General features: G+C 41.5%; 1 protein-coding gene across 3 annotated transcripts in view; it reads right to left on the bottom strand.

Annotated features, from left to right (window-relative positions):
• Positions 1 to 9,373: 9,373 nt before the first annotated feature.
• Positions 9,374 to 12,598, bottom strand: part of LOC122027115 (katanin p80 WD40 repeat-containing subunit B1 homolog KTN80.4-like) — a 30,008-nt gene continuing 26,783 nt past the window's right edge. For 2 of the 3 annotated variants that reach the window (XM_042585967.1, XM_042585966.1), the window contains 6 exons: positions 12,426 to 12,551; positions 11,005 to 11,079; positions 10,821 to 10,933; positions 10,162 to 10,278; positions 9,987 to 10,055; positions 9,374 to 9,913 (listed from right to left, as the gene is read on the bottom strand). In XM_042585967.1, coding sequence (XP_042441901.1) covers positions 9,850 to 9,913; positions 9,987 to 10,055; positions 10,162 to 10,278; positions 10,821 to 10,933; positions 11,005 to 11,079; positions 12,426 to 12,551 — 564 coding nt within the window. In that variant the 3' untranslated portion in view covers positions 9,374 to 9,849. The remainder of the gene's footprint in view (positions 9,914 to 9,986; positions 10,056 to 10,161; positions 10,279 to 10,820; positions 10,934 to 11,004; positions 11,080 to 12,425; positions 12,552 to 12,598) is intronic. The other variant, XM_042585968.1, reaches the window with a different exon arrangement.

Genomic DNA, 12,598 nt, shown 5'->3' with positions numbered 1-12,598 from the left:
TCTGTGATCCGGGCTAAAGCTTCTGCTTCTACCCACTTAGAAAAATAATCTACTGCCACCAATAAGAAACGTCTATGACCTGGTGCCATGGGAAATGGTCCCACAATATCCATGCCCCATTGATCGAAGGGACATGAGACTATAGACGTTCTTAACAAAGTCGTAGGCCGATGTGTTAAATTTTGATGTCTCTGGCAAGACAAGCATGTATTCACCAACTTATGAGCATCTCTTTGTAAAGTAGGCCAGAAATACCCGGCCAGGAGTACCTTGCGAGATAATGTCCAACCACCAACATGATTGCCACAGCATCCCAGATGTATTTCTCGCAAGGCCTGATCGGCCTCCTCCATACCCAAGAATTTAAGTAAGGGTCGAAAGAAGGACCTCTTGTAGAGCTGGTCCCTGATCATGACATAAGCATGAGCCTGCTTCCTTATCAATCGTGATTCTTCCGGGTCGGTCGGTAAGATCTCCTGTCTGAGATAATTGATCATGGGCGCCCGCCAATCAATAGTTGCTTCTCTATTGTTTTGCAGATCTATCTGGGATATCAGAAAAGTTTGTGTCGTTGACCGATCCAACACCCAAGTAGTTAAGGAACTAGCCATCTTTGCTAGCTCATCTGCCCTTTCATTTTCTGACCTAGGAATCTTGGTCACTGTGACTCCTGCGAATTCCTCTTTCATCTTCTCATAAGCTTCTCGGTACACTTATAATTTATCGCAATTTATCATAAAGTTGTCGGTTACTTGCTGAGTCACCAACTAGGAATCTGAATAAATGATTACCCGGGCTGCCCCTACATGTCGGGCTACTTGCAGTCCCGCCAACAAAGCCTCGTATTCTGCTTCATTGTTCGTGGATCGAAAATTCAATCGAACTGCCAATTGGAGTATATCTCCTTGAGCAGATATTACCAAGACCCGAACCCCGCTTCCCTGATGATTAGCCGATCCATCCACATAGACCTTCCAGGTTTCTTCAGAATTGGTCTGATGAATTTCTGTTAAGAAATCTGCTAAGGATTGCGCCTTAATGGCGGTGCACGGCTAATACTGTATGTCATACTCTCCCAACTCCGTTGCCCATTTGATAAGCCGATCTTCAACTTCTACATTGGTTAGCGCTCTTCCCATGGTGCTATTGGTCAGAACCGTGATAGGATGCGATAGAAAATAGGGTTTTAATCGCCTAGCCATAAGGACCAATCCGTAAACCAACTTCTCGAGGGTCGTGTATCGAGACTCAGCTCCTTTCAATAAATGATTGAAGAAATACACTGGTCGTTGTACATTATCATGTTCTTTAACGAGCACGGCCCCTACAGCCTCAGGGGTGGCTGACAAGTAGACCCATAAAGGTTCTCCTACAACTGGTTTAAATAGAGATGGGAGAGCCTCCAAGTATTTCTTCAGCTCCTCAAAAGCTCGAGTACAGTCTTCATCCCACTGGAATTTGGAAGCCTTCCTGAGTACCTTAAAAAAAGGGGTGGCTCGATCTGCAGACCTGGAAATGAATCTTGACAGGGTTGTTATTCTGCCGACCAGCTTCTGAGTTTCTTTCAAATTCTGAGGAGGTTGCATATCCTTTAGTGCTTGAACTTTTTCTGGATTGGCTTCTATCCCTCGCTTAGTCACCAGGTAACCCAAGAATTTTCCTCCCTTAGCTCCAAACAGGCACTTCAAGGGGTTCAGCTTCAATCTGTATTGCCGAAGAGTCTTGCATGTTTCTTCTACATCTTGGATTAGGTTCAAGGCTATCGGGGACTTGATAAGTATGTCATCCACATAGACCTCCACATTGCGTCCAATCTGTTCCCAGAATATTTTGTCCATCATCCTTTGGTATGTGGCTCCAGCATTCCTGAGACTAAAGGGCATGACAGTATAACAGAAAGTACCGTCAGCCGTAATAAAGCTAACCTTTTCTTGATCCTCCCTTGCTAAAGGTATCTGATGATACCCCTGGTAGACATCCAGCATACATATCCTCTCGCAGCCAGCCGTGGAATCTACCATCTGATCGATCCGAGGTAAAGGATAACAGTCCTTGGGGCTGGCTCGGTTGAGATCTCGGAAATCTATACACACCCTCCACTTATTGTTGGGCTTCTTTACCAGAACCACGTTAGAGAGCCAGGACGGGAACTGTACTTCTCTAACATGACCCGCCTTCCTAAGCCGGTCTACTTCAGCTCTGATTATTTTGTTCTGATCAGCCGAAAAGTTTCTTTTCTTTTGCTTGACGAGCCTAGAATTTGGTAATAAATGCAGCTTGTGTTCAGCTACTTCCGGCTTGACCCCGGGCAACTCCTCGGTAGACCAGGCAAAGACATCACAGTTACGGATCAGACACTGAATTAACTCTTCTTTGAGGGGAGAGGGAAGGTCGCTTGCCACCCGGGTCAGACTTTCAGGTCGCTCAGCGTGTAGTTGTACTTCTTCCCAAGGGATGAGTTCTTCAGCTATAGGCAGAGGCTCCTCTTGAATAGCATGGACACCTCCGTCTTGCATCCTTTGATTTTTCCGAGCCTCCACTCGGATCATGTCAATATAGTACCGGCGAGAAACCCTCTGCTCCCGTTTAACTTCCCCGACCTGTTCGCCCACGGGAAACTTGATTTTTTAATGGAAAGTCAAAACAGCAGCCTTAAATTCATGTAGGGCTGGTCTTCCCAAAATAACATTATAAGATGAAGGGGAGTCCACTACTATAAAAGTGCTCCTCCGTGTGCGCACCAAAGGCTCGGTGCCCAGAGATATGACCAGCTTAATCTGACCCATCGGCTTCACTTCATTGCCTGTAAACCCATATAGAGATGTGGCTACCGGCTGGAGTTCAGCAGCATCAATCTGCATCTCCTCAAATGCAGTTCTGAATAGAATATTAACTGAGCTCCCAGTGTCAACAAAAACCCGAGCCACTCGGCTATTGGTAATGATAGCTTTGATGATGAGGGCATCATCATGGGGCAACTCCAAGCCCTCCAAGTCTGCAGGCACGAAGCTAATAACAGGGACGGCAGCTTGCTCTTGACTACATCCCACGACATGAACCTCCAGGCGACGGACATGAGATTTGCGTGCTCTTCCTGAATCTCCGTCAGTTGGCCCACCAGAGATCATACCAATCTCTCTGACGGCAGCATTGCCTCTATTCTCAGCCTCCCGTGATCCTTCAGGCTCTTTTCCCCGGCCAGGTTGATGAGTGTTGGGTCCTGTGAGGTCAGGGCGAGATTGCCCGGCCTGTCCAGTCGTGCCCCTTTGTTCCTCCATCATCTTGATCAATTGAGGGGCTAGTTCAGGCGGAGGTAAACCCATCTCTGCAGCTCGTTTGGAGTCTCGAGCGAACTGAAAACAATGATTAGTGTCATGCATACATGACCGATGATAAGTACAATACCGATTATTCCATGGCCCTGGTCGGGGGGCATGCACAGTGGTAACTCGAGGTGCGGGTCTGGTCTCCGGCCCGGGATGGAAGGCAGGTCTAGCTTCCCGAGCGCGTGGCAGAGGTTGAGGAGGTGGTGGAGGTACCCTTCTTTCTTGCTTGTTGGAGGGAGGTGGTCTTTCAGCTTTCCTCCGAGCTGCTTGTGCTTCTTCCACTTTGATGTAGGAAGCAGCCTTTTCCACCATCTCATCAAAATTCCGAGCAGGATTTTTGATGAGATCTCTGAAAAATTCTCCTACTCCCAGTCCATGAGAGAAGACGTTCATCAGAATCTCTGAAGTGGCAGTGGGAACGTCCTGGGCCACCTGATTAAAGCGGTTGATGTAACTTCTCAAGGGCTCAGTCGGCCCTTGCTTCAGAGCGAAAAGACAATGATATGTCTTTTGATACTTTTTACTACTAGCGAAACGACGTAGGAAGGTCGTCTTGAAGTCTAGAAAAAAGGTGATGGACCCTTGAGGTAGCCCATCAAACCACTTTAGCGCCGAGCCAGCTAAAGTGTTCAAGAAAACTCTGCATTTGACAGCATCATTGTATTGGTGCAGCAGGGTTGCATTTTTAAACTTTCTTAAGTGCTCCTCCGGATCTTTGTTCCCGTCATACTCTCCGATCGACGGGGCTCTATAACCCTTGGGCAGTCTTTCATTTAGAATTCTGGCTGAGAAAGGTACTTTCTCGTCCGGATCTTCCGGGAATACCTCAGGTACGATAAGGGTCTTCCCCTTCTTCGAGTCTCGTGGCAAGGAACTCTCAGTCATGGAGGCTTGAGGCTGCTCCTTCTTGAGGCTTTGACCTTGGGGCTCTGACTGGTAATACCCCACGTCAGGCTCACGATAAGGAATTTGAGGAAATACCTCAGGCTGTTTTCTTTTAGAGCCCCGATCTGAAATAGGGAGGGGCTCTTTGGAAGTTTCAGCAGGAGCTTGTCGTGATCGGGAAACAGTCGTCTGCTTCTCGGAGGCTGCTCGCCTCTTAGCCTCCTTGAAGAGTTCGTACTCTCCAGCGGTCATCGTGACATTTATGTGGCCAGACTCCTCCATCATCGCGTTCCGGAACAGGTTGTTGTGTTCCCATAGACGGCGCCAAATTTGATCCCGTCCGGAAGCTGAGTCGGATGAAATCGGGCCTTGTTGTACTGGAAGTTGACGAAAGGTCTTCGAAGGGTTGAAGCTACCGGGTGCCCCCCTAGAACGGTTCGCACGGGCGGCCGACAGAGAGAGATGACCAGGACGATGACGCTGTCGCTCTGCACACACTCAGACGAGTCCACCAGTCGTTAGAGACCAAGAACCAGGGAAAAAGTCTTCGGGTCAGGCCCTCCGACGCTTAAGTCAGGTACTTTTTCCCCAGAAATCGCAGAGAAAGGACGAAAAGTAAAAGATTAGTGAGAAATGACGAGTGAGCGTAGGCATCCTTTTTTATACTACAACGGAAGTTTCTGGATCTGACGGGTGTCAGAGAATGTCGGCTGTCAGGCTTTGTCTGGCGGTGGTTGACACGTGGCTCTTCTTAATAGGCTAGCGGCAAAACCAAAGGCGCATTGAGCCCCGTCTGTTAGCATATTCCCTAACACCTTGATTATTCTCTGACATTCTCTGACAAACCGTTACGATTCCTTGGCTGGTTTGTCCTGTAGTGTCTGAACGATGAGTCTGCATTCCGAGATCTGCACCTCAACCTGCTAATATCCACTACTATCTTTGGCTTGTACATCCCGACCTGCACGCTGGGTCGGTGTCCAGACCTGTTGTTTACTGTTCTGGTATCCTTGGCTTGCATGTCCCGACCTACACGTTGGGTCTGTATCCAGACCTGTTTGTATACCTATGATCCTTGGCTTGGATGTCCCGACATGCACGCTGAGTCTGTGTCCAGACCTGTTTGCTGTTAACTGCCATCCCTGTCTTGTACATCCTGACCTGCACGCTGGGTCGGTGTCCAGACCTGCTGTTTACTGTTCTGATATCCTTGGCTTGTATGTCCCGACCTGCACGCTGGGTCTGTGTCCAGACCCGTTTGTATCCTTGGCTAGTATGTCCCGACCTGCACGTCGGATCTGTATACAGACCTGTTTGCTGCTTACTGCCATCCTTGTCTTATACATCCCGACCTGCACGCTGGGTCGGTATCCAGACCCGTTTGTATCCTTGGCTTGTATGTCCCAACCTGCACGCTGGGTCTGTGTACAGACCCTTTTGTATACCTATGATCCTTGGCTTGTATGTCGTCCCCAATTACACTTGGCCCATGGGCCTGGTCCTTGACCGTTGCCAGGGTTGGTCTTTGTCCAGCTTATAATCCCCTCCCTTGACCATTACGTCAGTTGGTATTTTGACCTTGGCCATGTAAGCTTGACTTTTGACCTCCCTATTTTCCACGTCCACTTGACTACTGACCGGCCACGGAGGCTTGACTTCTGACCTTCCTGACCTCCAGGTCATCTTGACTCCTGACCCTCTTGTGGTATTGACTCATAACCACATCATCATACCGACCCCACAAAACATGCACTGTATCAAGGAACATTATCACCGGGCGGATGAGCAACACCAACAGATGGATGCAATGTATAACTGACACATATCTCAAGGACCTTCCTCAAGTTTCCTCCTCCCCTTAGTAGTTTTTTGTTTGTTTGTTATAACACAATATTAACATGTTAAAACTTAATATTTTTGTGGAAATATGCTGTATCTTTGCCATTTCATTCTCTTATATGTAGCAATAGGACATTAGTGTTGTTGAGTTAAAAAAAATTATTGTTGGTCTGCTTGTTTAGTATATTTTTTCACATAATACTTGATTTCGGGAGTTGATATATCCGAGAATAGTTATTATTTATTATATTGGAATAGTACTTTATCTTCCAGGGGACTCCCAACATATTTTGATTACTGGATAAACACTCGAATAAAAGAAACTTATAAATAAAGGTTTGAAAAAAATGAAGAAAAAGGTGTTTGGCAATGAGTAAAGTGATTAGGTACCACTTTGAGACTCCATTATTACTAGAGAAATATTGATTAGGTACCCCTTGAGATCCCGTGGTTACTGGGAAAATATCTATTAGCTGGTCTCGACATCGAGTGCTCGTTTGATACCTTATGTGGATAATGCAAAATACTAGGAGGGATGATCCTTGTATGTGGTAGGTAAGTGTCTTTTGTTGGTGCTGTGTGCACAACATGTAACACAAGATTTTACTATATGACTAAGGTTAAAGTTAGGTTAGCTGTGATCTAACTAGTTGTATCAAGTTTGCATGTGTATGATACTTAACAAGTGATAGAGTCCTGATTGTAACCATGCAGTAATCAAGTCCTAGTGGATCTAGGGATGAGCTAAGTCTTGGTTGGGACCAAACAGACAAATTCCTAGCTAAAAGCGGTGAATCAAGTCCAAGTGATTAAGACTTGATAAACAAATTCATAGCTAAAAGCTAGGTGAATCAAGTCCAAATAATTAAGGCTACTTGGCAAAAAAAATTCTTAACTGGGTTCTAAGTGGCTTAAGTCCAAGTGTGTGGAATCAAATAGAGGTTGATTGCTTGACAAAAAGTCAAAGTATGTGGAATCAGCCGAAGGTTAATTACTTGGCACAAATCCAAGTGTATGGATTCAATTGAAGGCTTATTGCTTGGCACAACCGAACTAGACGACGTAATCTAGTCAAGTAAGTGGAAATAACTTAATATTCTATATTATACTCATTACGTGTAACAACTACAGAAAAGCATGCTAAACAGTACCCGGCAATCGGATGGAGCCTGAAAGCGATTGCTGATAGTAACTCTCAACGAAGGGATTTCAAAGAGTCCAGGCAATTGTATGGGTCCAAGCGACCAAGTATACGGGCAACCGAGCAGCTTTTAGACGACTATGGAGCAACGTTATCAGCAACCCAAACACGATAGTCAAGATGAGACTTGCCCCCTATTCATGCAACCGGGTGATACACGGCTAACCAAGAAGTTTCATTAACATTATCTTACGGATAGAAATTGCAGCCACGTCAGCACTTGTACAGATGATTGGAGGGCTACAGGTGACCAAGAGAGCATTGTATAAGGAGTTTTAAGGTAAGGCTTTCAAATCATCCCTTAAAAATCTAATTATATTTAACGCTCTAAGTGCTCTTTTGGCTTTCTGTGCTTAACACGCTGCGACACATGCTTCATTTCTGATCAGCAATACCTAGAGTAACATTTTTATATTGGTTTTATGTTTCCTTAATTTTTTTTATTGTGCTTAATTTTTAGATTTTTTTTTATGAGGTTTCTCCACCTAGGAGAAATTAGAAATAATAATCAATTTTTTAAATTGCTACGTATCTATACTTCTGACTTGATTGATCAATTTACATATTTATACTGTTAGATTTCAATATAGCATCTTGATGGAATTAGTTTAACTTAATTTATTATTTTCGTTGGGCTAACTCTGATTAATTCAATTACTATATGCTCATTATTTTATTTTAAAAATTCTTAATGCTATCCCCCCCCCCCCCCCCCCCCCCTGTGCATCGATCTTGATCTTACAATTTGGTATCAGAGTGGGTTGAGTTGATAAAAACTAGGAAAACTTAGATAATTGCATGTTTAAACTGGGTTTCCCTACTTGGTGCTTCTAGTCAAGTGGAACTGGCAAAAATTATCTCACCTCACTCTAAACTAGTTAGATCAAGACTTTGTATTAAAATTAATTTAGCACTTGATTCTAAAAAAACTTTTGTATCAGAAGTAGTCGTTACTCTGATACTCAAGAAGACTGTATGTCTTACAACAACCTAGAAGCCAATTTTTTAAACTTTTGCTAAATTCACTCAAAACAAAACCTGAATATAATCTAGATCAAAATCTGTGCTCAAATTAGGGATAAACAATTAAATTGATTAATAATCTAAGTCTTGCCCATACCCAAATCCAACCCCTAATTACAACCATACCAAAATCATATATTATCCTAAGCATTGATACAACTTGAACAAATTTACTCTTGAGATACATCTTTGCAAGAAGGATTTAGCACAACCCACCAACCACTCTTCAACTATAAAAGTTTTGCCAATTAAAAGAAAAAGATGGAAGACCTTCTTAAAATTAATTCAGAATGTTGGGAAAGTATCTAAAATGGAACCAACTTGTCAAGGGACACAAAAGGTGTACTATACAAGTTCGAATCATGTATAAGCAGCTTGAAAGAAGCAGCTCAATCAAATGCAAAAGCAAGTACCATAATTTTTTATGGTCTAACTCAAGCTCAACTTAAGAAAGTTGAACCATTTAAAGAACAAAAGAGTTTTGGAAAAAGCTAAGTGCTAAAAATGAAGATGGTAAATCAAAACAAATAAACTACACTGCTCTTATGGCTAAACCAAACTCCAAGGACTCAACAAATGAAGCTCAACATAAGTCAAAATCCGAGCCTGAATTAGAACAAAAACCTAAGTTAGAATCCGAACAACGAAAGTTAAAGGAAATTGAGTCAAATAACATCCTTTAAATTTGAATTTATTTATTTAGAAAACTTTGTATGTTGAAAATTCTTGGTCTAATTTACTTGGCATGAATAAGTTGTGCAATAGTAGCTATAAAATAAAATGTCTTTTAACTGAGTACATTGAAGAACCAAACTTGACCTTATTAGGAGATAAGAAAAAAGGCATATACACACTTAACCTAGCTTAAGTTTCATACAAATGTCTTATGACACACCAAGAGAATACTCTTGGATAAAATAAAAAATTAAGTTATAACTGGCCAGAACATCATCTAATTTCTAAAAGAATAGTATCTATGCCCCAGGGTTACTGTGCAATAGAAGAGTGTCACCCAGACATCCGTAGTTCAGTCCCCAATTACGGCATATTTATTAAAAATTTTCTTTCAAATGGAACATACAATCACGGAATATTGAACTTCTAAGCCACTCACCGCAAGTACTTTCTAATTTATCCTAACAATTGGTGGAAAACTTCCATGGAGTCACACCAGTGTTACCTGGTTAATCATTTTTAAAAAAAAAATAATAGTATTTATTCTATGAACAGTAATTTCACCCAGCCAAGGCAAGCCAAGTGTAGCGTCGCGCCTTGTGCAACAGAGGAAAGCAACTCAGCTAACAGAAGCATGGCAGTTGGATTCTACCCGATTCCACTGAAATGATAATGAAATTCTTACTCCTGGAGTGTTATCCTGGAAATGAACTCAGCTGCAGCAATCCAACGGAAGTCTGACAATACTTAGGTTAGCTGATAACTAAAGATAAGATTTCGGAGACTTGGAGAGTTTAGCTTCGATGCTCATCTGGTTGGGTCCCTATTGAGCAGCTAAATGACCAGCTTTCTATGAAGGAAAAAGAATGGCAATTCCACTATACATGAGGTATATGTTAGTCACAGCACTTCCTGGAGAGCAAGATTCAACTCTCCTGCATCCTTTGCAATAGACCCTCCTCTTCTATCAAAAGCAAAACCAGCCAAAGTTTCATTTCGTTGATTCAAAAAAGCAAAGAAAAGGAAAGCAGACTCACCTCGTCAGGGAAGAAATACTATGCTTGACCTTTTCCAGCTCAATGAAGCAGAGATTGCACCTTTCCATCCTGGCATCAACCAAGAAAATGGATGTAGAAGGCGAAAACTCTGGGTAGTCGTAGAATAGCTATAGAAGTTGTAAGAAGAAAAGGCAACTTGAAAACGAATGTAAACCTCTGTTCTGCTTGAAGATCAACACCAACAGATGGACCTGCCGATATGGTTGAATGGATTACGGGACTGAATATCCTTACAAGCTTCAGCAGCATTTCTAGAGTGACACTTAAATGCCTATAGTAGAGAGCAAGAGCAAGCAATGTCAAATCATGTGAAATGAGAATCCTCACACTCAATTGTATATGAAATGACAAGCTTACATACTGTTGAAAGGCACTTGGATAATTTTGCTAAAAAAGGATGTGCATGCAAAACAATGTTATAAATATGATGTCAATATTATGTGAGACAACAATATGATGGCAGCAGTAAATTGTAATAATCATCTTTCGATAGCTCAAACTTCTCAAATAACCCCTTCAAATATTTTGAGAGAAAAAAAGAAGAAACAACCAAACAATAACCCCTCAAATATTTTAAGAAAAACAGAAACAGAAGAAGTCAAAGTATGAGAGATTGCCAAAGTATGAGAAACACAAAGATTAAGGCAAGTTTAATTGCATGAGAAGTCAATTTTCCCTTGACTGATTAACAGAAGAGAACTGAAGATTAGAAATATGTCAGCTTTACCAAAATTTTCAGGAGGTTCATGATGCTTTGAAACAAAGCAAAAAATTTAAGGCAGAACACATTACTGGAACTGCTAGAAAACCTACCTATCCTTCTTACTTTCAAGAAGGCTTGTTAAAAGTGGCAGGAGAGAAGTGAAGATATCCAGAGTAATAACATCACTTTTATCTTTCAGAGAGCACAATACGTCAGCAGACACCTGCATTTATTATCACAATAGTTAAGATACTGGATCCTCCTTATCAGAAATTGCTGAATTTGGGAGCATACACCATGATCAGACATTCTTTCAAGTGCACTGATGACACCTTTGACATCATTTCTTTCCCATAGCCGCTGAACTACCTGTGAATTGTAGAAAAACGCCATATACCAGATTGCTAAAATCTCACAAGGACAAAATCCCAAACAAAGACTCTACCCTTTAAAAAAAAACAAGGTCCTTTTGTAGAAGCTTCCTACCAAGGCCCCAGTAAATCAAATGAATAAAATACCTCCACAACAATGCACAAGAAGGTCCTTTACTAGAGAGTTTTAGAGTAGGGGGTCTTGTTTGGATGTTTTATAAATAACATGGACATTATTCAGGGTTTTCCCCTTTAAAAAAATCACATATGAGAAAATCTTTATATAAATTCAGTGAGGCAATAGGATCCTATATTTTTTTCCATGCTGCTCTTGGAGGCAGCTATGATTCTTGGATTCAACTAGAAGTATCCAACATGGGTGTCCGCCACATCATATCCTCAGCAAGGTTATGTAGAGTCGACACTAATATGAGAGCTGAAACCAAAGAGTTGAAGTAATAGACAAGATACCAAAAGCTTGAGTGCAACTCAAAACCAAATTCAGTTTCTAGTCTACAAAATGAAAAACTGAACCTTAGAAGTAGAATAGCAGCATAACCAAGAAAAAACAAAACTATTTAAAGTAAATGCTGTTACTTGTATGGACAAAAAAAGACAATTATCAATTGCATTTTATTAGTCAGAACACTCATTATCCACTTGGCTTATTAGCAAAGGGAGGATTACAAAAATACAAATTCATTTGAGAAATTAAGGAGGGGGAATAGTTGTTATAGAAGCCAGAATTTATCTATTGAAGACCAAGAGAGAGCTCAATCCAACTCAAAATGTCAAGCCACTCTCTTAGGTGGAGAATCTCTTAATGTTTAATAATCCTTGTTTTCAGGAAGTGAGACTAAAGGGTGAAGTCTATCTCCTCTCACATCTACTCCTTTTAACATGCCCCCTTAGGCTCAACATCATTTTTCTTAGAGGTGAAGGTTTCACTTTGATACCGTGTCAAAGCCTAAGAGAGATATCAATATTAACCTAAATGGCAAGTAACTTAGGTTTCCTTAGGTGGAGGATTACTTACTGTTAAGTATATTTAAGAAACCTTCATTCTCGAGATGTGAGACTAAAAATAGACCTTTTTGACATAAATATGATAATAGATTGCTATTTTCTGAGGCTTAGGCATTATGAAAAAAGATCAATTTTATAAATAAAAGCATGTTAAATCTTAAGCAAGCAAGCTCCAATTGTACAAAACAAACTCAAGAACTGCATTTGTCTCAATACAGAGTGTACTTTTTAGACTGTTTATCACTGTTGCAGTTAAGATATTCTCAGTTAAGATATTCTCTGCCAACGAATTAATCAATTACATGATACAAGTTTTACCTGTAATTTGGTTAATCGAGATTGCATTGAGTTTAAGAATTGGTCATGACTCCTCAATATAATTTGTATAGAATCCTCATCAGAAACAGGTAGAGTTTCAATTTCAGTATTCTTCTTGTAACTTCTCTGATCAATAAAATAGAAGCTACAATATCAGGGGGTATTTAGAAGAG

The sequence above is a fragment of the Zingiber officinale genome, chromosome 10A (assembly GCF_018446385.1).
Source record: "Zingiber officinale cultivar Zhangliang chromosome 10A, Zo_v1.1, whole genome shotgun sequence".
In the NCBI taxonomy this organism is placed as follows: Eukaryota; Viridiplantae; Streptophyta; class Magnoliopsida; order Zingiberales; family Zingiberaceae; genus Zingiber; species Zingiber officinale.
This window is presented reverse-complemented; position numbering and strand designations above follow the sequence as displayed.